Source organism: Nannospalax galili, unplaced genomic scaffold (genome assembly GCF_000622305.1).
Source record: "Nannospalax galili isolate Female #2095 unplaced genomic scaffold, S.galili_v1.0 scaffold249, whole genome shotgun sequence".
Lineage (NCBI taxonomy): Eukaryota > Metazoa > Chordata > Mammalia > Rodentia > Spalacidae > Nannospalax > Nannospalax galili.
In genome coordinates, this window is record NW_008360307.1 from 1,141,551 (window position 1) to 1,168,489 (window position 26,939).

General features: G+C 35.9%; 1 protein-coding gene across 2 annotated transcripts in view; it reads left to right on the plus strand.

The window, feature by feature from the left end:
* Positions 1-26,939, plus strand: part of Agmo (alkylglycerol monooxygenase) — a 305,041-nt gene that overhangs the window by 227,440 nt on the left and 50,662 nt on the right. For both annotated transcript variants that reach the window (XM_029559290.1, XM_029559289.1), the window contains exons 6-10: positions 11,310-11,376; positions 13,474-13,539; positions 13,629-13,708; positions 16,925-17,059; positions 18,774-18,890. In XM_029559290.1, the coding sequence (XP_029415150.1) occupies positions 11,310-11,376; positions 13,474-13,539; positions 13,629-13,708; positions 16,925-17,059; positions 18,774-18,890 (465 nt within the window). The remainder of the gene's footprint in view (positions 1-11,309; positions 11,377-13,473; positions 13,540-13,628; positions 13,709-16,924; positions 17,060-18,773; positions 18,891-26,939) is intronic.

The window sequence follows — 26,939 nt, forward strand, 5'->3', positions numbered from 1 at the left end:
GCTGGTTCGTCTAAGCTTCTGGTTCTTTCTTTTGATTTTATATTGTTGAGGCCGGATTGTTTTTGTCTTCAGGAGTTCCGCGGTGGCCCAACTCTAATGTGGATCAGAAGTTTTCAGGTTTTCTCCTTAGGTCTGGAATCTTCTAAGAATGCTTTTGGCCTCAGGAACTTGGGTGGCACTGACCTGAGACCCTGGCTGTGGCTGCGCCACGCAGGGATGCAAAGGCTGATGGGGAGGGAAGATGCCCCAAGATTTCCCAGGGAGTGGATTGAGTAGCTGGGTTGTACTGGATGCAAAGGATCAGGGAGAGTAAAGATAAACCTTGGAGCCCCAGAAAGAGGCTGTCAGCCCCAGAAAAAGGCTGGCGAGTGTTGGAGGACCAGGGAAGTAGAGGGAGATGAGGGCAGGGCCAGGACCAGAAGCGGTGCTCCTGGAGCCCAAGAAAAGGTCTTAGTTGCTCTGGGTGAGAAGGATCAGGAAGTAGTATTGGTTCCCCAGGTGTCTGGGGGCCCGAGACTAGGAATGGCACAGGGCCCAAACTAGGAGTGGAGAACAGCGGGGGAGATGGAAGGGTGAATGAGGCAGGGGGGAGTCAAGTCCCAGAGGGCTCCGTGATAGATTTACCCCAAGAGAGGCCTGAGGGTAGGAGAGCAGGCTAGGAGAGTTAGCCGGTGGTGCAGGTCCAGGGAAGCAGAGAGAGTTGAGGGTGGGACCAGGTCCAGAAGCAGTGCTCCTGGGTCCCAAGGAAGGCACTAAGTTGGTCTGGGTGAAAAGGATCAGGAAGCAGTATTGGTTCCCCAGGTGTCTGGGGACCCAAGACTAGGAATAGCAAAGGGCCCAAACTAGGAGTAGAGAAGAGCGGGGGAGATGGAAGGGTGAATGAGGTTGGGGGAGTCAAGGCGCAGAGGGCCGCACGATAGACCTAGCCCAAGAGGCCTGAGGATAGGAGAGCAGGTTAGGAGAGTTAGCCAGTGGTACAGGTCCAGGGAAGCAGAGATAGGGTGAGGCCAGGTCCAGAAGCAGTGCTCTTGGAGCCCAAGGAAAGCACCAAGCTGGCCTGGGTGAAAAGGATCAGGAAGCAGCACTGGTTCCCCAGGTGTCTGGGGACCCAAGACCAGGAATGGTGCAGGGCCCAAACCAGGAGCAGAGAACAGCACAGGAGATGGAAGGGCAAATGAGGCTGGGGGCGTCAGGGTGCGGAGGGTTCCACGATAGACCCACCCCAAGAGAGGCCTGAGGGTAGGAGAGCAGGCCAGGAGAGCCACCCCTTGGTCCAGGTCCAGGGAAACAGAGAGAGGTAAGGGCGGGGCCTGGTCCAGAAGCAGTGCTCCTGGGGCCCAAGGAAGGCACCAAGCTGGTCTGGGTGAAAATGATCAGGAAGCAATACTGGTTTCCCAGGTGTCTGGGGCCCCAAGACTAGGGATGGCACAGGGCCCAAACTAGGAGCAGAGAACAGCGGGGGAGATGGAAGGGTGAATGTGGCCGGGGGAGTCAAGGTGTGGAGGGCTGCATGATAGACCCGCCCCAAGAGGCCTGAGGATAGGAGAGCAAGCCAGGAGAGTTAGCTGGTGGTGCAGGTCCAGGGAAGCAGAGAGAGGTGAGGGTGGGGCTGATTCCCAGCACCCACATGGTGGCTAACAACCGTCTGTAACTCCAGTTTCAGGGGGAATCTAACACCTTCTTCTCGCTTCCTCAGGTATCTATATATATATATATATATATATATATATACATATATGTGTATATTTATTACATTAAATTGGGTGGGGGTCAATAAGGGTAGGTACAGATAGGGAAAGAGATTTAAATACCATGAAATTATATTTTATAGAAGTTTTTTTTTTTTTAAAGAACTGTATGCTTGTTTTGTGATAATGTTTTTAAACAATGTGGAGTCAAGGAAATGTCAAAAGCATGATTTGGGGTTTTCATTCAAGTAGCTTCTATGAGTGTCTACTTTGTGACTAGTAGTTTGGGCTTGAAAACCAATGCTGACAATAAATTTAAATACCATGAAATTATATTTTATAGAAGTTTTTTTTTTTTTAAAGAACTGTATGCTTGTTTTGTGATAATGTTTTTAAACAATGTGGAGTCAAGGAAATGTCAAAAGCATGATTTGGGGTTTTCATTCAAGTAGCTTCTATGAGTGTCTACTTTGTGACTAGTAGTTTGGGCTTGAAAACCAATGCTGACAATAAACTTGTACAGATAAAAATAGAACTAAAGAATGGATAGTGTTAAATGCATTATCTGTAGAGTGTACTCTGTGTGTGTGTGTGTGTGTAAGAGGCAGGAGCAGAAACAAGAAGACATTGCTGATAGCAAAGATATGAATCAGGGACAATATACTGTTTTAAAAAATCCAACAAACCTTAAGTGTCTCAGGGGAAGGAATAAGATTTAATAAAATGGTTTGTTGTTAGATTGTTAGGGAGAAAGTTATGTCAATGGACATGATAGGGCAAAAAAAAATTTAATACATGTAGGTCCTTGTGATTCAAATCTACCTACTGAGAATTTGCTTTATAATATTTTACTTTAAAAATGTCTAATATATCAACAATGCTGGACACACATTTCTTATTCACAAACATTTGTCAAGAGCATGAAGATCACACCTGAAGGTTGAAAGTGTGATTAGACACAGTCAGAGTAGAAAGAGTTTTAGAATCACTCAAAACTGTGGGGTGTGTAGTGTAGGACTGCGTGAAGTATATTTTTGAACATAGACTACTCAACTTCTTCAAGCCTTCCCTTTTAGCATAGCACTGTATTATTTATAATAATGTGATTTCTTTTCTCACTGGATATGCAGACTGGCAAAAATATAAGACATATTACTTAAGATGATGTTTTATACTGTTAATGTAGTTATGTTAATTATTGGTTTCAATTTTCCTTTTGTTGATTAAATTGATGTTAAAAATAAGTCATTTGGAATCCATTTCTCCTTGAAGGAATATGCTTAGCATTTTCTAGTATTTATTTTAAAAATTGTTATTTAAAATGTAAGTTAAAACAAATTTTAAAAATGTTAACTTGTTCAGCCATTGTCCTCTTGCTAAGGAATAACATAATCCAAAGTGAAAAACATTAGCCTTCCAGATAATTTATTATAAACCCAAGACTTTAAAACCATTGTTTATTATATAAACATAGCCTAGTCCCAGTCTTTGTTAAAATCAAGCCTTTAACTCTTTACCCTATGCTATGGATCCATCAGAAACACACTCCCTGTGAAGCTCTTTATGATCCCAGTCATCTTGATTCCTAACGATTGTTTTATTTTTAAACTATAAATATTGTTTTTTCACTCCTTGGTGTGGAAATTCAGCTACCTCCATATTACATGCTTACTGAAGTAGAAAACTGCCTAATCATATAGGTAAACATTTGGCTATGACTAAATCAGCATTTGTCCAGTATTTCAAAGTGTGAAACTAGGTAGACAAGCACATATCCTAAGAGCTCTGCTTTCTCTTGCTTCCCTGTAGAGAGATCAGGGGCTAATAATGGCCACCACCACCATCTGTCTAAATACTAGAGCGTGTTATCTTGAATTAACACAGCAGAACTGGCAGAGGATACAATTAAGATTTTATTTTTACATTTCATCATCAAGTGCTCTACAATATAGATTTATCCATAAATGCTCAAATTGACTAAGCTCTTAATAAGGAAAACAATGAAAGTTAAAGATGCCATACGAATCAAAAACAGGAAGTGAAACTATTTTAATATGTAGAACAATGATATTTATGAATTTTATCCTTTTTTCTGAAAGTTTAAATGAGAATTGCTGTATAATATTACTGATGGTTCAAGTGTATTTCCATACATATTCCATAGCATTTTATGTCATCACTCATTTGATCTTTAGGATATAATTAAATGACCAGATGTTACATCGTAATTTCCTTTGTTTTACTCAATGACCTTTCAAAAGTTCTTAGAACAGGCACCCTGCATCACCCTGTATATTAGGGATGTAACAAATGAATAAATGAAGCTTATGTAGATTATTTTGTTTGTCTTTGTCCACTTAAGAAGTTAATGAATAAAGACTTTTCTGCATCATCCAATGGTACTGTGTGTAAAACTGCATACAGGGATGTAAGCATTCATCTTTACTAAAGGATATTTTCAACTTGAGATCTGGAAAGAGAACTCAATTCACTGCTTACTAGATAATTGTTGAGCCAATTATGAATTCAAAATTATTAAAAAACTCAATTCTCTGATTTGTGTAATAGTAATTGAACAAAGTATGAATTATTCTTATTGGTTCCAAGAGAAAGCAAAATTATATGAAAAAATGTACCTGGTTTAGTTAATGTTTTCCTTAATAATAGACTTATTTTTCTAATGAAAGTTACTCTGTTTTAAATAAGCTTCAGTTGAGGTGCCTGTGAAACTTTATTTCATCTTCTAAAAATCTAGTAGAATTCCTCTGAAAACTGAAGAAAATTTGGGACTTTTTTGAAAGGATATGGAAATATATATAACCACTCTATTCAAAAATACATACAAAATTACTTATAAAATTACAAAATGCAAACATTCTCCACATTTTTATAAATGCTTAGACCAATAGTTCAGTTCAGTTGGAAAAACCGGTATTTTTCTGGCCATCTAAGGTGGTCAGAAAATGTGGTTTAAATTCCAATGTTCCAGACTCGTACCTGTGGCCTTGAGAATGATGCCCAGGCTCATCCCCTAAAGCACTGCTTCCCCAACTTCTAAATCAAAATGTCTGAACCATATAAAGTTCTCATCCTTACTTGTAAGGGACTGAAGCAAAGGCATTCATATCCTTGTGCTAGAATCCTCAACCTCAGTCCCAGGAATACTTTTGGGTCGGATTATTTTTATTATGAGGGTTGTCCTGTGCATTGTAGAATGTTCAGCACCACTAAACCCACTATTCACTGGAGATCAATAACACTTCCCACAGTTGTGATAAATAAAATTATTTCCATGTGTCAGATATCACCAGGATGGAGTAAAACCATCACTTATAAAGGCATGATTGTGACGAGCAGGGAGGGCCATTCATCTTCTAAACAGATGTTGTTGAGGAGTCACTCTATTTAATACTGTTGTATATGTTTTAAGAAGCCAGAAAGATAAGGCATTCTCCTCCCTGAACTCACAATATTGTGTGGGAAATAATCACAAACAGTTTGGACCCAGAAAAGGGAATACAAGAATTAATGATATCGCAATATGTTTCCTGAGAAAAGAAAACAAAATTCTCATCGACAAAACCAGAGGAGTCACGAGAATCCAGCATTTAAGTAGATCTTTAGAAAGGTCAGGATTCTAAGAGACAAAGCGAAGTAGGTTCAAGTCATAGAGCAACAGGAGAGAACACTGGGAATTACTCTGAGAGCTCCTAAGGAGCTTTGAACTCCAATGGTTTGGGGGCTGTTGTGGTTTGAATGAGAAATGTCCCCCATAAGCTCACGTATTTGAACATTTGATCTTCAGTTGGTGGGGCTGTTTGCGGAGTTTTCGGAGATGTGGCCTTGCTGGAGGAAGTAAGAGACAAAGAAGTGGGGGGCCTTGAGAATTTATAGCCTTATCCCGTGCTTCCAGTGGCTCTGTCTGCTTCCTGTTTGCCATTGGCGATAACAGCTCTGAGCTTTGGGTTTCAGACACGGGCCTTGCTGTTTGCTGCCCTGCTTCTCCACCATGAGGGACACTTACTTCTCTGGAACCATAAGCCAGAATAAACTCTGCCATGACTTGCCTTGGTCCTGGAATTTTATCACGGCAACAGAAAAGTAAATAATTAGAGGGTCTTACTCAGTTCTTTAGGAAGATTCTCTGAGTTTACTTCATATTATTTTTGATGAAGAGGGTGGGATGGCTGTAGATCAGTTGAACGCTTGTGTACATACCCTGTATGAGGCCTTGGATTGGATTCCCAGATTTCCAAATTTTTTAAAGAAATTAAAATATATTTTCATGAAGGGAAGTGACATTGGAGGATAATGATAGTCTCATAATGCTTTACATTTGATACAATTATTAAAGGTCAATTTTAAAATAACTTTCCAATAATATATTTTAAGTAATATGTATTTTAATATCTATGTAAAAAGTGACAGTGGAAGATTGAATTTCTCATATATGTTATGCTTAATGTAGGACCTCACTTGTTAAGGCACAAATTATTTCAGAGGAGTTACTTTAAAGATACTCAGATTATTTTCCCCTCCCCCAAAAATGCAATGAGGAATAATTTATGGCTTTATTTTTTATTTTAAAAGAAAATTGCTTATTTATCACGAGCTATTTTCCCCCTTCTGGTGATTAGGTTTGTATAAACTGGTTTGGAAAATGTTAAACTTGTGTGTCTTTTGCCTTTTTAAAGGAATTAACATTGGAACTGAGGGTATGTATAGAGAAGTTGGTGTCAACACCATTTAATAAGTCATATTTTTTCACAAATAACAAAAAATAATTTTAATAAGAATTTTAAGTATTTGCAAAAAATATAAGTATATTGATTGTATGTATTCATATATTCTTATTTATCATTTTATTATTAAGTAAAAGATAATTAAAAGTGAAATAAAAAAAGAATCTCATTGCCCTGTTCACTTGCTTTTACATTAAAGCCTCTTCCCCAGTCTTAGCAGCGGCTGTGAGTGGAAATGAGGCTTGTGTGTCTCTCTAGCAAATTACACAGAGCACTTCTGAAGAATAAGGTTAGTTTCACAGAATAAATTATGGAACTCACTATCACAGGATTTAATTTTTATTATTTATATAAGTTTTTAATTTTGAAGTCTGGGCAAGAAATTAGTACCCAAATTTTAATGATAAGAAAATCAGTAACACAATATAAAAAAAGGAGGGCAAAGGAAGTAATCTACAGTCATCTCCGTGTAGGTGTAGGATATTGGTTCTTAATTTTGGGGAAGATTATCAGCATATAATAAAAAAAAATGTTTCCTCCCTAGAAAAATAATCACAAAATTTGACATAAAACTTTAGGGTACTTTTTACTTTCTGAAGGCTTTCCATAGTCTTTCTGGCACCTATGTTGCTCAGATTATAAAGCCAGAACAAAAAATTTATAGGACTCAGTATATTGCTTCAAAGACATACGAAGCTCCAGAGGTGCCCAAAGTATGACAGGGCAGTTTAGATGCTGAAAGTTTTATAAATATTTGGAATCATTTTAACTGATATATACATACATATATATTCAAAAGGATTTCACTATCATTTCCTGTTAAAAGTTATACAAATTTGAATTCTTTTTATCTGATGGGAAATTGTTTTATGTGTGTTTAAAACAATATGATAGAAAAACAGATTCTTAAAGTGAAACTGGAAAGGCTTTAAGGTTCATCCCAACTGATAAAATTTGGAGTAGCGATGCAGTCTCTTGGAATTTCACATTTTAATGCTCTTTATGATAGAATATTGGCCTATATTATATTTAAGTTCCTCAGATGTTTTAAGATTCTGCATTTTCAAACAATGTATCTAGATCTAATACATTAAGACAAAGAAGTAAATTGTTCTAAAAATTAGAATAGGTTCAATTATTACCAGAGTAACTACATGTTTTTAGGAAGTGAATCCTAGTTAGATGTGGTTGGATTGCTAAATGGCTGAATATGCAAAAGTGGGCGCTAATTAAATCATTAAGCTCAACTCCTATTAAATATTAATGAATTCTCCATGACTTTGAATCAGAAGGGTGTTTTGCATGAGAAGTTCTGACTGGGATGTGAATGATGAATCATCTCCCTCTCTGAGGTGGTCTTTCCCAGCTCCAAGGTACTCATAGGCACTAACCAGGAAATTTAACTGTGGTTGACTGTGTTGTACTTGGCTTTTACCTTAAAAAATAAAAATAAAAAAAGGAACTTTCAATATTGATATCACTATGCTTTAGGCTAAAGGAGCAAAAGACTTTCCCAGAGGAAAAGAGCTTGACATTAAAAAAACACCAGGCTCAGCCAAGACTCCAGCCATCTGAATGTACTCACCATTTGTGTGGCTTTAAATCTGGTTGTACACATGCCAGGACCTAGGCTCAGAAACGCATCTGGGGAGCAGAAGCTGGTTAGGGCAGGCCTCTCCACCCCCTTTTGTTGTTTGTTTTGCAACAAATGTTAGGCACCAAAGAAACAAATGGGTAAAATGGCTTTCTCCTTTCCATCTGGTTCTCTGCCAGAGATACAAAGCCCCCTGCCCCAGCCCCCCAAAAAAGCATGAGATTTCAACCTCTGTCCATTACCATTCTTCTTGATATACAGTTTCCCACCAATACAGAATAAGAAAAAAAAAAAAAAAACAAGAAAGCACACAGTTCTTTTCAATCCCCAATGACTACTACTGTATTTGTGAGATGATACTCTTATGCATTATTTCATAGAACTATATTCTACCACAAAAGAGACACAGAGTCACAGAACTTTAAACTACTGAAATTATCTAAAAAATAAATTGAAAAAATAACAGGTAGTCTTTGATGTGCAAATGGCTTCTGTTCTGTTTGGGAAAAGGAGATTGTTTAAAGCTCAAAATATATTTCTTGTGGTGATAACTTTAAAATAGGTTGATAAGACTCCCAGGGAATGAGTTCAGACAAAGGCAAAAAGAAAAAAGGGAAGGAAGGAAGAATGAAGGAAGGAAGGAAAGAAGGAGGGAGGGAGGAAGGAAGGAAGGGAAGGAGAGAAGAAGGAAGGAAGGAATGAAGGAAGGAAGGAAAGAAGGAGGGAGGGAGGGAGGAAGGAAGGAAGGAAGGAAGGAAGGAGGGGAAGGAGGAAGAGGCAGCCAGAAGGAAGGAGGACACCCCCCTCGCCCACCAGTAGCAAGGTCTTAGGGAGGAAGGGGAAAGAGGGAGAAAGGGACTCTAGATTTTATGTTATACATTCTTAAGTTACATAACCGTAAAAATCAAATGGATTTTCATACAATGACAATGCCATTGTAACTCCAAAAATATCTCATATTTTTGTAATCTAATTCCTTCATGGAAAGAGGAATAGAGGTAGAGAAAGAGAGTAAAAGAGAGGAGGAGAGAAAAAACAAGGAAAGGCATGGCGGAAGACATCTAAATTTAAATTAACATGCAGTGTGTAATATTTTACATTTTCTCATGTTGCAGACATTTCTGTCCATTTCAGATAGAAACTGAGAAACCCTGAGAAGCTGAGTAGCAGTGTGGGAGGCAAGGACTGTCACACAGGCCTGTAAATAATGGAGTACAGAGCCGAGATGTGGGCACCTGTGTTATGCAAAGCTCAGGTTGCTATCTGCCGACATCACAGCTTCAATTTCAGGATATGGGAGACCACAAATTGAGAAGACTGTGGCCACTCCAGCAGCTTGTTATCTATAGAACAACTGCAAAATTTTAATCTTCAAGATTGGAAAAGAGTAAAGCAAAATAAAACTCTACCATGTGGTAGAGAAAGTTTCCATTACGAAGTGTGTTTCTCTAACTGGAAAGATGGATCAGTAATTAACAATGCATACTGCTCTTACAGAAAACCAAAATGGGATTCACAGCACCCATACTGGGTGGCATACAACCACCCATAACCTTAGTTCCAGATGATCCAATGCCCCCTTCTGGCCTGAAAGGACACTGCACTCATTTATACAACTCCCCCCACACACACGCATATATACATAACTTTAATATAAAATAAATAAATAGAAGCATGTTTCTGAGCCAGATATTCATTAATGTTTGTAACTGGCTTAATGTATATTACTATATATTGTAGAATATAATTTCTTTTTGAAATTTTTATCTATTATTTTTAATTTATATGTATGAGTGTGTTGCCTTCATGTATGTACGTGTTCCAGTGTCATGCAATGCCCACGGAGGTCAGAAGAGGGCATTGGATCCCCTGGAACGGGAGTTACAGATGGTTGTTAGCAGCCATATAGGTGTTGGGAGGTGAACCCAGGTCCTCTGCAAGAGCAGCCAGTGTTCTTAATCTCTGAGCTGTCTCTCCAGCCTCAGATAGAATATAAATTCTTTTCTACAAGTCTTTATCACATTTTTATCAAGCATTCGAAAAAGTAGAAGGAAAATCACTGTGCTTATTCTCACTTCTATTAAACACTAAAGGTTTTGATTCCTATCAACTTATCAAGGTCATCATCCCGTCCATCCCCCTGTACTACTGACATGTTTCCAGTTCTTATCAGTCATGAGTACTAGTGGCTAATTTTCCTCTTAAGTATTAATCAGTTTATTTTTCATGTCTTCTAAATGGAAGATAATTCTGAAGGCAATTCTTTAAAACACCATGTCTATACTGATCATGTCCTTGGTAGAGTTGAAAAATATCCATTTGGACTCTGATTAAAGAAAGATATTCTGCTATCTGCCATGGCTGATGAAAAAATCAATAATGTAATTTAAATTTAGATTTTTTCCAGTTTTCCCAATATTAATCACATAGCAACTGTCTTACATGTGGCTTGCTATAGTTTTTCATGAAGCCTAAGTGGTTCTTATTGTTTTCAGAATTTGCAGACTCTAGAATAGATAAGAGCATATTCCTAGTGAGAAATGTTAGAGAGATCATTAGAGACTTTAGGATCTAATTTTAAGCGTATTTACTTACAATAAAATTTCCCTTTAAATGTTTGACTTTGAATTACTTACACTAAAATTTCCCTTTAAATGTTTGACTTTGAATTACTTACACTAAAATTTCCCTTTAAATGCTTGACTTTGAATTATGCTTCCTTGGATGGATGGCCAGTAGTGGTACATCTAGGTGGACAATAGGGTTCTGTATGAACAAATAGGACCACCTTAATGCGATATATCCGTAAGCATAAGTTTCTATTAGATTACAAGACTGATTTCAGGACAAAGACTGCAAAAATGAATATACCACCATGAGATAAATAAAGCTATAGTTGAGGGACAACTGTATAAAATAACATACAACCTGAGAGAAGTGTACGTATGTGAGAGTACATGCACACAGAGTAACATCTAGAATCCTAGAACTACATTATTTTGTATTACTATTTCCCTTTTAAAGATGAGAACACCAAATCACAAATAGCTTTGGGTGTGTTCCTAGAATGGCACGGCAAAGCATACAGGGTCTGAACACTGAACCAGCCATCTCTTTAATGTCGTACCACCTTTCAGAATGGAAATAGATTATTGCTGCCTTTGTTTGAATTCTGGGTGGTAGAATGATTTTGAAATTTGCTGTGTCATGCAGCCCATGTCGTACATACATGCATTCAATGATAACTCTGCATAGAAATTTTTTTTTTTTTTTTGCTTTAAATAGGTCATCAATAACCTTGGTCCTTTGGAACTGATTTTGAATACTCCTAGTCATCACAGGGTTCATCATGGTAAGAAAGTTCTATTTGTTCTTCCTTTTCCTCATCATTGCATTAAAAATTGCAGAATCATTTTTTGGCTTACAGTAAAACAATGCCTTACAAGTTCAGCAGACATTGTTTTTTCCTTTTCTTACTCAGAGAAGCCTCAGTGCCAAAGCAGAGCCTGGGTTTCAGGTGGAGGGGAACTTTCCCCAACTCTTCCCTTCTTTCCAACTCTTAGCCTGGTGGAAAAGTAGGTCAAGCAACTAGAGAGAGGACTTTTCACATTTTGAAGGAGTCTGTTTTAGGCTTCCCTGACTTAGTACTGTGGATCTTCTCTGTCTATAACTAAAATGTTGGTATTAAAAAATGTTGGAATTTTAAAAGGCCTAATAACCAACACCTCTTTCTCTCACCTAAGTTCAGTGAACAAACTCAGCATAAGCTGTGTTTACCTGGTAACACCCCATGTAGCTACTATATAACATTTAGAGACACCAACCTTACTAATAAAAAAAAAAAGTTTTTGATTTGTGTAGCAGAAGAATTATTTAAAATGTCTTCATCAGCATTATTTGTGATGGGAAAATAAGAGAAAAAGAATTCAAATGTAAATAAGAGGAACAGATGAATAAATTGTACACTCTTCATGTAATGGAAACTCATGTAGTACTTAGAGTGTCCAAACTATGTCCAAAATTTGGTGGATACATGATGGCATCAATAAATCTTAGATGCATAATGCTGAGGGTACAGCAATAAATGTAATACATACTGTGCTATGCTTCTCTAAGTCTCTAGTCTTCACAGGCAGTATTAGAACACTGCAGTGTGGCCTTCCCAAGAGGAAGTTACCCCTTTCTCCATGGTAGGGGAAAGTGCACACAAGCTACCACAGGCACCAAAGAGGAAAACCAAGATCTTCGAAACTCTCCCCTCGCCAGGAAACAGTTAATGAAGGAGTGTCAAATTCTTGTGTATTATTTCAGATAAAAGAAAAAATCTGCGGTGAAGAAGTCCACAATAAAAAACAAATATCTGGTAGTTTCCCCCTCTTTGCGTCACCATCCCTCTTGTGTTGATTTCTACAGGAGCAGGTTTCTCACACCGACACTTAGATACTTTGGAATCTACTGCTCTGGGCATTGTAGAATGTTTAGCAAAATCCCTGACCATTGTCCACTTGATGGTATTTGTGCCCTCTTCTATTTGTGAGCACCAATAATGTCTTCACACACTGCACTTGATGGTATTTGTGCCCTCTTCTATTTGTGAGCACCAATAATGTCTTCACACACTGCCAAATGTAATTCTTTCAGGGGCAAAATGCTCCAGGTCCCAACAGAGAGCAGTGTATAGACTATGTAGGGCCTTAATATGTGCATGTGCTTAGCCAATCTCTTTCTATGTTTGCTCTCAGGGATGCTTTCCTTTGTCTGTGCTTCAAATACACGCTTGTATGTATGGAAGGTATGCCAATAAGGAAGGATGCATGCATAGCACATCAATGTTATTTTCATTCAGATTTACAGTTACATTTATATGATCATGCCTACTTAAGTTTTAAACTTATGTTAAGTTTAAAATGTAATTTGAGTATTTTGGAGCAGGAAAAATATTATATGTGCTAGGAGATGTAATTCCAACACCAGTTTAATTTTTGCTTATGTCTTTTAGTAATTAAAAAATTGCTAAATCTTGCTCTAATTTTCACTCTGTAACAGTGGCAAAAACAAGAATTAGAAATATATCCTATCAAAAATGAGAAGTAGAAGCACATATATATTATCTTATTTCATTTTTACATTCCTCTTCACGATTTAATTTTGAGTATTCCTTAGCAGTCTTAAAAAACTATTTATGTGGATATATTCAGATATTTAACTAAGAAGTTTAGAAAATATGTGTACTAAGATAATCTTGATCTCTTTTATAAGGTTGACCGAAAATAATTAAAATGAAACTCTACTACTGTCAAATAAAGTTTTGTATTTCCAATAAGGCATTCTTAAGCAAGTCATTCTGTTGCTTGAATCTTTATATGTATGTTCTAAAAAGTCAAAGAACTATTTCAAAAGCTTAACTTCGTATTTTTAAAAGAATTGTTTTTAACATTATGTCCCATAGGCAGAAATCGTTACTGCATAGACAAAAATTATGCTGGCACTCTTATTATTTGGGACAGAATTTTTGGTAAGTAAAAAGTATAATTATCAACATAATTAAATTAACTCTTTTATTCATGGAGAGTCATGGGTCATATCTGATTGCTTATCTTCCAGGGACGTTTGAAGCAGAGAATGAACGTGTTACATATGGTTTAACACATCCAGTCAATACGTTTGAACCATTCAAGGTGCAGGTAATGCAACCAGCCTTGTTCTTTCTGAATTTATGCAGTTTCAGAAATCTTATATTTAAGAAAAACAGTTGCTGGAAGGTAGAATTACATAACATTGTTCTGGGGAAAAATTGTTTTAAATATTAAAGAATTTGGAAGGAACTTTAGTACTTAAGTAAAAACTTGAGTCAAGAAAGAAAAGTCCATTAAAAAGAATATCATTATAAGAATTTTCAAATATGTCTACCACCCCAAATGAAAAGAAAGCGGCTCTTTAGCAACCATATTCTTTCTCAGAATAGACCTGAAATATATTCATGTATTCAGAAGGAACAGGAGTACTACATCTAATTGAGACTGATTCCACTATATGAAAAATATTTGCTTCAAGGCTCCAGCCTCTAGTTTTCATTAAACAAGAGGCCTTTGTGCTTCTAGACTTGAAGCTGGGTGTCAAGGAGTATTACGGATCAGTTAGGTCTACTCATTACCTCTCCTGTGAAGCCTAGGTGGAATGGACCAGTTTTCTGTTTGACATGTGGTATTGGTTGTTCACTGGCTTCAGTGGTTGACACTGGAGAAATGAAGAATGTCTATGAAGCTCTGATATGTCAGCATCAGACCACCACAAAGGCTCCTGGGGTTTGGACTCATATGGCAGAAAAAAGATAAGAATACTCAAAAAGCTGCAGTGGATAGCCAGTGACAGCTCTGTTCACTGGACCAGTTGCAGCTAGGAAGGAGCATGTTTAAGACTCATGTTGGACTTTCTTTGCAAACCTACCTCTTCAAATTTTCACAGAAAGTTGAAACAACAAAATAATCTGCGTCTATTCAACTTCTGCGATATAAAATACTCTGCAAACAGCATAGTACAGAATAGCTCATTTCACTGTTACAAGAACCATATAAAGTGTTAAGTCCCCCTGCTCCCTCTTCCCATTTTCTAGTGTGGGAAACTAAGGTTCCCAGGGTTTAAATAATTCCAAGTTACCTGCAAACTTAACCAAAGAGCTAAGGCCAAGACTCACTTAATTTAATTAAAAGTATATAGTGTGCAGTGTCTTCATACACCAAATGTGGGCAACCAAACTGCCATCACTTTTTTATTGAAAGTCATTTCTACCTGCCCACATATCAAAAGAGAAATGCTAATTTATCTCTTTTATTTTTTTCTACTACACATTTCTCTTTCCATAGAAATTCCAGGCTGTGTTAAGAACATGAGCCTCTAGGAAACACAAAACAAACATTTCCAGCTGCTTCCTTACAAATAATTCTTTAAAATTAACACCAATTTAGAAAATGTACACCTAAAGTCATTCTTCTTCACTTCAAGTAGTAATCGTATCCTTAATGTGGAAATTTCGTAAGAAATGCACACATTTGCCTCTCTTCTCTAGTACAGAGTTTTCCCAACCTAATGTTGACGTGAATCGAGGGATAACCCTTGTAAAGTTCAGGCTCTGTTCAGCAGAGCTGAGGATTGTGTTCCTAATACCTCGTAGGTAATGTCAATATTATTGGTAGATACTTAATACTTTCTTTAGCAAGGCTTTGGGAATACACACCTGTTTAGGATCAGTAGTTCATGTTTGAGGCAGAAAAAGAGAGTGAACATTGTAAGAGCTGTACAGAGTTAGCAGGACTTGAAGAAGCCCAACAGTGGGGCAAGGACATGTATTCCTGAGCCATTGCTTATCTGTGTTAGACAAATTCTCCAGGTGTCTACCTTCACAAAGTTTTCTTTAGCATAGAGATTGTTACAGAGAGTCTGAGGTTAAGCTCCTACATGCTCACTTTTAACCAGAAATGTCAAGTCAGCAACTTATAATTAAGAGTCCTTAAATTAAAACATCTATTTTCAGTAACATCCCTTTGTACAGAGCTAATTGCCTTACCTATCATTTATGGCATTCAAAGCAACATAAGATGGTGCTTATTAGACACTGGAACATGTTTGCTATTGTGAAGTATTCATGTATTTCTTTGATGGGGGTCTCAATGTTTCAGGGAATACAAAACAAACAAATGGGGGAAAGTCTTTATTTTAAAGTACTGCAATATATTGTACACAACTAGTATCCAGACTGGTAGAAAGAAAATTGAATTATATTTGCAAAATAAAATGGTTTAGCATTTTAATGCATAGTGAAATTCCTAAACATATTAATTTTCGCTGTTACTGTTAAAGCAGAGTTCCAGGATAAATTTCCATGTAACATTCACCTTGTCCTCAGAACCTGCTCCATTAAATCCTACATTGATTACTTCACAATGATTCTTAGAACATTTCATGCAAGTATAGAACCCATTTCTTTAAAACCTTGCAAATTAAAGTCATTCAGAGACTGCTAAAACACCAGCAAGACCAGAAATTCAGAAGCAAAAATTCTCTGCCCATTAATATCATTTTGTATTTACAATAAAACTTACTCTTAGAGCCTAGAACTTATGCCTAAACCCTAAGAATATTTTAAATTCTATGGTGCATTATGTCACTTGTGTGGACTATACAGTGCATTTTCTTGTTAGTATTTACTGAGTGCTTACACGTGGGCACATTTTTTTATATTCTGTCTATGTCAAATGAACACCATTTAAAGAAAGTGGATTCCTGCTATGAGACTCATTGTGAACTTTCCCCTCTGTCATCAAACTTTTCCTCTCTAGTTACAGACTATGGGTGGTTTAATACTTGGAAATCTACAACCTGAAATGGAGTGAATGTTTATTTCAATATGATGTGTGTCTATAAAACAGTACATTTAAAGTTTTTTTTTAATTGAACAGATATATTCACTCTTTGAATGCTTCCAGGTTTAATTTTATATTTATTTAATAAGACTTTGGAAAGTATGTCAATAGATAAAAATGTTGGGTTCATATGCAGCTAGTTAATTTCATTTGCACAAAGTCCCATAACTTACTTTTTCTTCTTTGATGATTTTGTAACCAACTTAATTTAATTTGTATCTAAATTATAATTTCATCTAACTTAAAAATATTGATAAGAATGTATTTTAAAGATAGATATATGGAATATATAGAATGAATTGCAATACATAATGTAATTACACATTAATAAATTAACCTAGTCATGCATAATATGTATTAAAGAAGGTGTGTACATTATATTGAACAAAAGAATAAAGTGTATAATTAGTTTTATTTAATTTTTCTGCTATGCTTCTTTTACTTTGGAAAAACTTTTTTTTTAATTTTTATTTTTCCTAGTTCCACCATTTGCATTACATATGGGCTACATTCTGGGCCACACCTGGATTCTTCCATAAGTTTTCTGTCCTATTTAAAGGACCAGGATGGAGCCCAGGTAAACCAAGACTTGGCCTGAGTGAAGAAATTCCAGAGGTAAACAAAGTTCTTGGAGTTGAAGATGGTGAAGCTTAGTCTCATGCTAGGTCTGCAGCCAGTCTGCTTGAAGACTATGTTCATGCACATCTATAAAAATATGTTCCCTTAATCAGGTGGTAGTGGATAGTTTAATGAGTAGATACCGCCCTGGGGGTGAATAAGGGGGTTGTTGGCTTTCCAAAAGATGTTGGTTCATTTCAGAAAACAGTTTGATAACCAGTAGAAACTGGTTATCAGAGTCACACAAGCTCTCGTTCAAGAGCCTTGTATGACATATAACACAGAGGCATGGGCCTCCCATGCAGAATCCCAGCCCCTCATACACGGAGGGAGCTCTAGGGCTTAAAAGGTCTGTTCTACCGGGCATGGTGGTCCACGCCTTTAATCCCAGCACTCGGGAGGCAGAGACAGGCGGAAGGTTATTAAATAAATTTTTTAAAAGACAAAAATAAATAAATAAATAAGCAAATAAATAAATAGCCAGGGGTGGTGGCGCACGCCTATAGTCCTAGCACTTGGGAGGCAGAGGCAGGTGGATCTCTGTGAGTTCAAGGCCAGCCTGGTCTACATAGTGAGTAGACCACAACAGGTGGGGCTACAGGGAGACCCTGCTTCAAAAAGACAAAATGAATGAATAAATAAATAAATAATAAATAAATAGAAAGAGTACATGAAGTTATCAGAAAAAAGTGATGGGCAGATATGGGAGGAATGACATGAATAGATGAAGTGCCTAAGCAAAAGGTCTAAAGTCATGTAAAGATAATGTCATTTCTATGCCAAATTAGAGCTGAATTTATTTGATAGTTGAGTAGAAATATTAAATACAGAAATAATTTTAAAACCAATAAAAAGAAATACATGAGTTTCACATTGGAAACCATGAAAGTTTTCATTTCAACCTGAAAATCTCTTCTAGAAAAAAAAATGAAGTTTTTATTCAATCGTTCATGATGTGTTCTATGTTTCTTTATCAGATAAAGGCAGAAATAGAAGTACAGAAACAATAAAGTATTGACAATTTAAAAGATGTTATTTTTGATATAAAATTATCATGTGATATTTTAAATATCTTTTATCTGAATATTATTATTTTGCTACTTTAAATATCTTAAATTTCTTATGTCTTATGTCCATAATTGATTATAATTAGTCAACTTGATATAAGTGAAAATATTTTGATGTAGGTGAAAATATTTCTTCTCTAAAATGCCTAGGAAGAAAATATTGTTTTAAATAAATTGATCAAAGTATTTTAAAATTATATGGGTATGTAGGTATGCTATATAAAAATAAAAGTATAATATAGCACTTCTGGAAATCTTGGTAGTTTAATAAACTTGTTCTAATAAAATATTACTCAATTTAGAGGTATGGCTGACTTATACTGCCAAGAATCACCTTCTTTCCTTTCTTGATTATGTTTCTGGGTATATTTTCAGGCACCAAAGTTTCCAATTTATTCTCCTTGGCTGTTGTTATCATATGTACACATTGCTGAAACAGTTATGACTTTGCTCTTTACTGCAGACTAAATCACAACCATAGTACAGTGTTTCTGCACTGACAAGCAACTCTCTCTAGACATTTTTCTACCTGAAGAACTGAAATTCATTTCATTACTTTCTCCCCCCTTCGCAAAATGTGAATTTAGCAATAAAAATAAGCCTTGGAATATCATAAATGAATGGTTTCCTTCTTATCTACCTAGGTTACAGGGCAAGAAATTCCTTTCTCATCATCAGCATCCCAGCTACTGAAGATATACACAGTTCTTCAGTTCGCTGTGATGCTAGCATTTTATGAAGAGACCTTTGCAAACACTGATGTAAGTAACATCTATTTTAAATATACTGTGAGAAAATTATCTGTCACTTTTTAAAATTTGAAATAAGCTCTCCCTTTGCGGCCTGGCTCTTTTTTATTTATAACTGTTTTCATTTTGGAATCAGCACATACTTAAACAGGTAAATTAATTCTTTTAGAGTATTAACGGTAAATAAATTAATTATATCCAAAGTGCTGCTGTATAGAATATCCATCAAGTAGCTTGTCATCAATCTAAATGATAAATAAGAAATGCCTTTGCATAAAGGATTTCACAATAATTAAAATAATACACTTCAGAAATCAGAATTAAATATGTTTATGAAAGCATATTTTCCATCAATTTCAAGAGCCCTAATATATAGAGGAAAAAACTTGATAGAATGACTTTAGAGAATTTTCATAGTAAGGTTTACATTATTTTTCCTCCCTAAGATATTCATAATACTTTATTTTGGATAAGGCAGAAGTAAGAGCATTAGTTTAACTGAGGAATGAAAAATCATTAGTCCAAAAAAAATTAATAAAATGGTAAAGTAAATGAATAAGGAGTACATGAAACAAAAATAAAATCACAGAGTTAAAAGGTCCCTGAACTGGTTCCTTGCTAAAAAGAAAATATACATCTCATGAAATAATCTCACTGAGCCAGGAATGTTGAGGGTTGCAAGTTGCTCTGTATAAAAATGGTTATACATTAAAGAAATAGAAGGTGTTTCTATTTCTTTGAATATTTTGGGTTTAAATGCACCTACTTTTAAGATGTACAGAGTATCTAAAGTGTATAGATTATATGTATGAAATAACTTGTGAAATGCACAAAAAAACTAAAAAAATTGGAGAGCACTTAGGAGGCTAAAAATGTTAAAAAGTATGAATGCTGTAAGGAAGTGGTGGTTTGGTCATGGATTGAGGTGACGGAGCTGAGGGCCTGCATCAGTCAGATATTGCACCTCAAGTACAGTAGTTGATTTTAAAATAAAATTAAAAACACTCAGTAAAACAAGAAGAAAACAAAAGTATGCCAAGGAAGATTTGTTGTCTTGCACTTGGCATGGAGGAGGCAGAAAAATAAAGTTTCTTGCCTAAGATGTTTTAACTATCTAGTCCTCATAGAGAAATAAATGAAGACATACTACTGTGAATGAAAGTTCCCAGGAAAACTTGAATCTTCAAACTGAACCTTCTGCAAAGCTGATCAACTGATTAGAACTTTAGTGATTGTGGAGAGTTTAGAATGTTGCCAGTCCATAACCTAATTACCATTTATTATGGGTCATCTTTAGTTACTAAATGGTCATTCCTTGCCAACCTCTGTGTCTGACAATATCCCATGGCTAACAGATAAAAAAAAAACTGATTGAAATGTATTAACTTAGCAGACCATCAGGTTCCACCAACCCAATGACTAAATAGCCCATCAGATAGCATCTAAGGCCTGTGGCAGAGCTCTCTCTGCTAAACTATAACCCACCTGTCTGATATCTGCACCAACACACTTGACAAGTGTCTTGATTTATAGCTTTCTTTATTCTGTTATTACAAAAACTTCTTGAAACTCTTGCCACATTGGAACATGGAATTTTGGGTAACCTAAATCTGTGTATTAAGGCCATTATTACTGATATTTAGCTCCAGAATAAACCATCTCTCCCTTTGAGGTGACAGCTGTGTCTTTGCATGGACAATAACAATGGTCTGAATAAACCCCAGATCAGAACAAATTTTAAACTGATTTCAGATTAGATCTTGGGTACTTAAAAAATGTTCAAATTATGCCTTCAGATAACACATAATTTCAGTTCTGAACATTTTCTCAAATAGCATTCCAACAATTATAAACTCAGAATTAAAAAACAAAAAGAAATCTAACAAGAAAAAGCATGAGCCATAATCACAAAATCAAACTCTCAAAGAGAACAAGAATTAGAAATTAATATAATCAAAGTATTGAGTAAAGTTAGTATTTGGAAGGACAGATTACATTTAAGATAAACCAAGAAATCTTGAACACCTATGAAAAACATGTAAGTAGCAGAAATTAATAATGTGTGTTACACTGGGTCAGAGTGCTGTGATAATACTTTCATTATTAAATCTTTTATAATTAAATAATTATACACCCACAGTATTCCATTATAGCAATCATATGATAGATGATAGATAGATAGATGATAGATAGATAGATAGATGATAGATAGACAGATAACAGATATTGAATTATAAAAAATAGAAGTCTATTTGAAATAGGTTCTTGACTATATCAAGCAGAAATTTTTGGATATGTGACTGAAATTCAACTCAGTAAATTATTGATTCATATAACTGAAAACTTTGGACAGTTTCCTCCTCAAACAGCGTTTCATCTGAAAAGCTGAGTAACATCGCTAGGGTTCTTTCTTTCTTGAAGCTGTTCTTTGCTCAGCCACTCTAGTTTTTATTTTTTTAATTTGTGTTTTTTATTATTCCAAAGAGATGCAATTTTTAAGACATTTTTCCAGAAATAACTTGAAGCAGATTTTATATATACATATATATAAAATGAAGTTTGAGAGGGGGGATAGGAATAAGAAATCAAAGAGCAAAGGATCTGCCAACATGGGGTCGACTTTGGTGGAATAATGAAGGATGAAGGTTTCCATTAGCTCTGTCTTTTTTAAAAAAAAATCCTAATGAGTTTATTGGACTTGCTAATAGAGCATAGGGTGGGAGAGTTTATTTACAGAACCATGAGTGCCCCATCATTTACAAATGCAATGGAGTGTCCACACTCAAATATAGATCTGTGACTTCCCAACAGCTGCACAATATGGTGAGAGAGGTGCCTCATGGCATGCTTGGCTTATATATTCTTAGCCTCTCCCCCACATGCAGCCAAGGTCAACTGATTAGGTGGAAGGTGTAACGAACTGACTCCCCCATCAGCTCCTTGACTAGCTTGGGAAGGAAGTGTGACTGTAACTTGTTGTCCCATTTCAGTGGGATTCTATCTACTATAAAAACACAAACAGCAAGAGGTAAGAACATCTATGGGTGTAAAGACAAATGCTTAGATGGCATTTCAGTAGGTGCATCACATCCAACAAAGCAATTGCAGTGGCTTCCCACTGGAGCCTGAATCCTCCCCTGCCACAGGGACTTGGCCTGGTCTGCAGTACCAGATGTGTGTTCTATTCTCTAGGAGTGGGCATTATAACCAATCGAAAATTTGCTGGGTGTACATACACTAGACGCACCACTATTGAGCCACTCTAGTTTGAAATACTGATAGAACTGCAGGTTTGACTGTACCAACATTAAGCTTAATGAAATGGCCTGGCTCATGTTCACATTCCCAAGTTACGCAATGTGGTCAGGCTTTGAAGCGAGTGAACTGAAAGGAGAGATAGGGTGGTTTGAAGAAAACTAGTGTGGAAAATATATAGAAAAAGCAAAATAGATCTGAGGGTGGAAAAAATGAGTATCTACTTGAGGCATACAAGTCCTGACCAGTCCTGAATATATTATGCAATTGTTTTTCAAACTATTCTTGGATCTCTTGTAAAATACACTGTGAGTCTGCTCTGCCTGCAGAAGTCTGTTTTTATTTAATGAGTGTTTGGTATGAGTATCTGTTAGATGTCTTCTATTCTATAAAACAGAATATCCAATTAAATGATGATTGGATACAACTGCAAATTTAGAATCAAGCATCTCCATGATAGACTAGCTCAGCAATTCAAACCTGTAATGGTTCCCAAAAATCTTCTGCAAATTTTTCTTTTAAATTAAAAAAAAATCTTTATTGAGAATTTCATAATGCATATAAAGGTATTTTGATCAAATCCACATCCACTTTCTCCCCTCTAACACCTCCCATATACTCTCTCTCCCTTCCTTCCTTCCTTCCTTCCTTCCTTCCTTCCTTCCTTCCAGATTCTCTATGTGCTTTACACAGAATGCTGCCAGGTTCTGATGGAATGAACTCATGTGGTCCAATTTCTTGATGCCGAAGTAGTATTCCTAACAATTTAACTTCAGAGTGATGAATGGAAAGGCATTTCACCTGTATTATTTTAGCCTTTGGAACAGAGTGTGTTTCTAAGAGGCCCAAGGACATTTTCACTTTTAGCCAAGAAACTGGCTACTTTTCTCTGGGGTCTTTTTACCCTAACTGCCTAGCCAATTCCTACCTACTGTTCTCACCACACCATCCTCCAAAGGGGTTACCCTAATTGCCAATAGGGAATAGGGATGCAGATCACTCTGGCTTCTTGCATGCTGAACAGGGACACAGGCTGAGGCAATCGGAGTAACCCTTTAGTGGATCTATCTAAAAGACTCCCCAATTGTATAACTCTTATCTGTAGGGAGAAAAGAAAATCATTTCTGGTGAATAGGGGATGTGGATAATGTGTGGAAGGAAGCCATTTTCATTTTTAACACTATTTAAAATCTTTTTTAAAGTGTTTTATTATTTTCTATGTGTATGAGTGTATTGCCTGCATGTATATAAGTGCACCTGTGTTGTGCAATGCTCATGGAGATCAGAAGAGGGCATCAGATCCCCTAGAACTAGAGTTATGGCCAGTTGCAGGCCACCATATAGATGCTGGGATTTGAACCACAGTCCTCTCTCTGCAAGAACAGTCAGTGCTCTTAACCACTGAGCCATCTTTCTGGTCTCACTATTTAAAATCTTAATTTCAAATCAACAATCAATGTTGGTCTACCCATATGTATTTCTGTTTCACTATTTTTTTTTGTTGCATTCAAAGTTACTAGTCAAATACTCCTCCATTTAGTAACCTCAGTTTTGAACATCAGATAAATTTGCATGAGTTCTCTGTCTACATCTGTCAGTATACAACTAAAAAAATAATAATACAGGAAAGCATGTGATAGACTTCCCTACTTGTAGCAGAAAATAATGTAGACTCTAATTTACATTTTGTAAAATGAAAATACAAATGATATATGACAAAATATTTTAAAAATATGATTATTGGCTATATTCTTGACTAGTGCTTAGATTTTGTTATATAGTCTGCAATTAAATGAAACCAATTACATATTGTGCCATGTTGGTTTGTCATCAGGCTACCAACTGGTAAAATTTGAACCTAAGAACTTCAAAATGATAGTGCAAAACACATCACTCTTACCAGAACACATGAAGGAACCAACCTATCATTCCTACATTTCCACAGGACACTAATTCCAGGACCCCTCCTTACTCTATAGATACCAAAATCCATGGATGCTCACATCCATTATACATGAAGCATAGCATTTTCATATAACATTAACATATCTATCTTTATACTTTAGTTGTCTGTAGATATTATGTTGCATCACTTAGGTACTAATGACAAGAAGCAATGTTTACATACTCAAAAGAAACACGGTGTTTTCCCTGGATATATTCAACCTGTGACTGTTGAATTTGCAGAATGCACAGCATGGAGGGCTCACTGTAGTTGCTTAAACTAAGCTCTTGGAATCATCTTTTCAAGGATCATAGACTCTATCTATCATTGGCTCTATTGTTTAACACGTTCACTTTCATTTATTCAAAATATAGTTCAACTGTATGTGCAGCAATAGTGTTTAGATAGTTGCATGAGGCCAAAATAAACCTACATCATCTCCATCCAAAATTCAGTTTGTATACTGTATTCAACATTAGTCAGTGTCAAGTACTTTGCAGTATTGCTTTATTTAGTTTTACTAAATAAAATCCATAAATAAATTATATTGATTCATAGACTCAAAACTGGAAATTTACATATATTAGACTATGTGGACCTTCATTTTGGCTTTGAAATATGAGTCCTTAATATTAAATTCATCAATAAACTTAAAGGTTAGGGTGTGTGTGAGAATTTCCTGGGTAAAAATTTAGCTGGCATTATGTAAATTAAGCAATGTGCGTTACAGCACAGTTTCCACAAGATTTTTCTGCTATCATAAAAAGCTATAGGAGAAGCACACTTCAGTATATTGGTGAAGAGAACTGTCAAGTGTTGAAACCCTTTTCCAGCTGAAATCGGAGTTGGAGGCAGCTTCAGTCCTGACACAAATTAACTCTGAGGGGTGCGTTTGCTTATTTCCCACATATGTTTTTCTTTGCTTAAAACATGCTGTGTGACTAGAAAGAAAGGTTTCTTATTTTCAAAATTCTATAGTGCCTTTCTAGTCTTGGGGATGTCTAAAAGCATATGAAGATTTTAAAATCCAACAGCAATATTTTTTTCTCATCCACTGTAGCCAATAATCACACAGAAGAGTTGTGGCTGACTTGTAACTGGGAAGCCTGCTGTGATCACACAGTCTTTGCTGTTTATCCACATACTAGAGGAGATAAACACTTGTTTTATGTGTGCAAGTTCTGTATAATAACTTTAGAGTCATAAAAGTGACTTACTTGGTGGCACCACAAAGATATAAGAAGCACAGTGCTTTGTTAATGAAACATAGGCAGTAGCTATTTAAGTGCATAGCATTAAGTTCAGTTGCTGACTCATGGACTTTTACATTGACTTTCCTTAGTAATGCTTGGGAAAACAATTGCTCAGCTGACAGGGTCCAGTTCATGGGGTGACATCATGAATACACACTTGAAATAGAAATGTGGGTTATATTAGCATGTTCTCCAAACCAAAACAGAAAAGGCAGTGATCTCTTTCATAAACACAAAGTGTGAATGTTTAATAAGGTCTTAGAATACAGTGTGTAATATATTAGTGCAGGTATTTTTAACACGTATTACTTTGATGATATATTTCAAGCTAACAAGGTACCTGAGAGTACACAATATAAATTTGAGAGCATACTTTTATTGTTTTAAATTTCTCCAGATGAACTGCTCTGTGAAGCATTATGGCAGTACAATTTTATAACTAATGTTTTCATGCTGATATTTTTAATAGGTCTATCAAAAAGAATCAATATATTTAGTTCTACTCTGGTAATTGAGGGTTCCTAGTGCAAATTTGGTGGAGCTGAGACCCCCAGGAACTCTCTCAAGTCAGTATCAGGAGTGTGCTGTTAGTAGTCTCCAATCCAGTTCCTTGGAATGTCAGTCTCCTAAAGTTTATGGTAGTACTTAAGATAACATGAAGAAATAAACATATCAAAATGTGCAAAATCATAACTTATATTCATGAAGTGAATGCAGATGGTATATGCATGGTTATAAGAGAATATTAGCAAAAGCTAACAATATGTGTAGGCTTCAGACCTGTAGAGAAGTGAGCCTTATACATTCCAATGAGAAATAGAGTTTTGTCTACTACATTGAAGTATAGTAGTAGTCAATTTTACATTTAAAAATTGCGTGTGTTTCCAGGTATAAAAGATCTTACATATAACCCCACATTTGGAAAACAGAGGAAAGAGGATTGCCAACCTGATTTACATATCCCAGCAAAGGGTTGTGTAAAATTGGAGTGAATCCATGAAAATAAAAATTCTTTTATGAAAAACTAAGAAACTTGATGTTACTTAATATATTCTTTAAAATATAGGAGTCTTAATTCATATAGCGGTCAAAGCAGATAAATCCTATTTTTTTTTTTTCCTTTCTACCATCATATAGCTGGTCTATGGTGCTGGCCACAGGGAGTAAGTGTAAGGTGGTATGAATTAAAGTGCAGGGTTTTTGTCCTCTTGTTGAGTCTCCTAAACATATTTACCATATGACAGAGCACATGCTAACAAATATTCAAGGAATGAATGTAAATGAATAAGAGAAGATCAATTGTTTATATGCCCTAATTAACCTAAGATGTGATACAGACAGACTTAAGAGTTCCATGCGATAAAGAAGTCTGTAAACAGAGAATATGTGTACTGTACTGATTTCCCTCTTTCCACATTCATAAGGTTGTTTGAATTCAAACACTTTTAGAGCATTTGTGTCCTTTTAAGGATTAGAAAAATGAGTGTTAAAGTATTTAATATGTTAAACACTTAACATTTTAAGTAATTTAATACTTTAATTTTAAATTACTCATTAAATAGTTTTACTGAGTTAGTATTAAAGTTTAAAGACGTACAAATACTATTA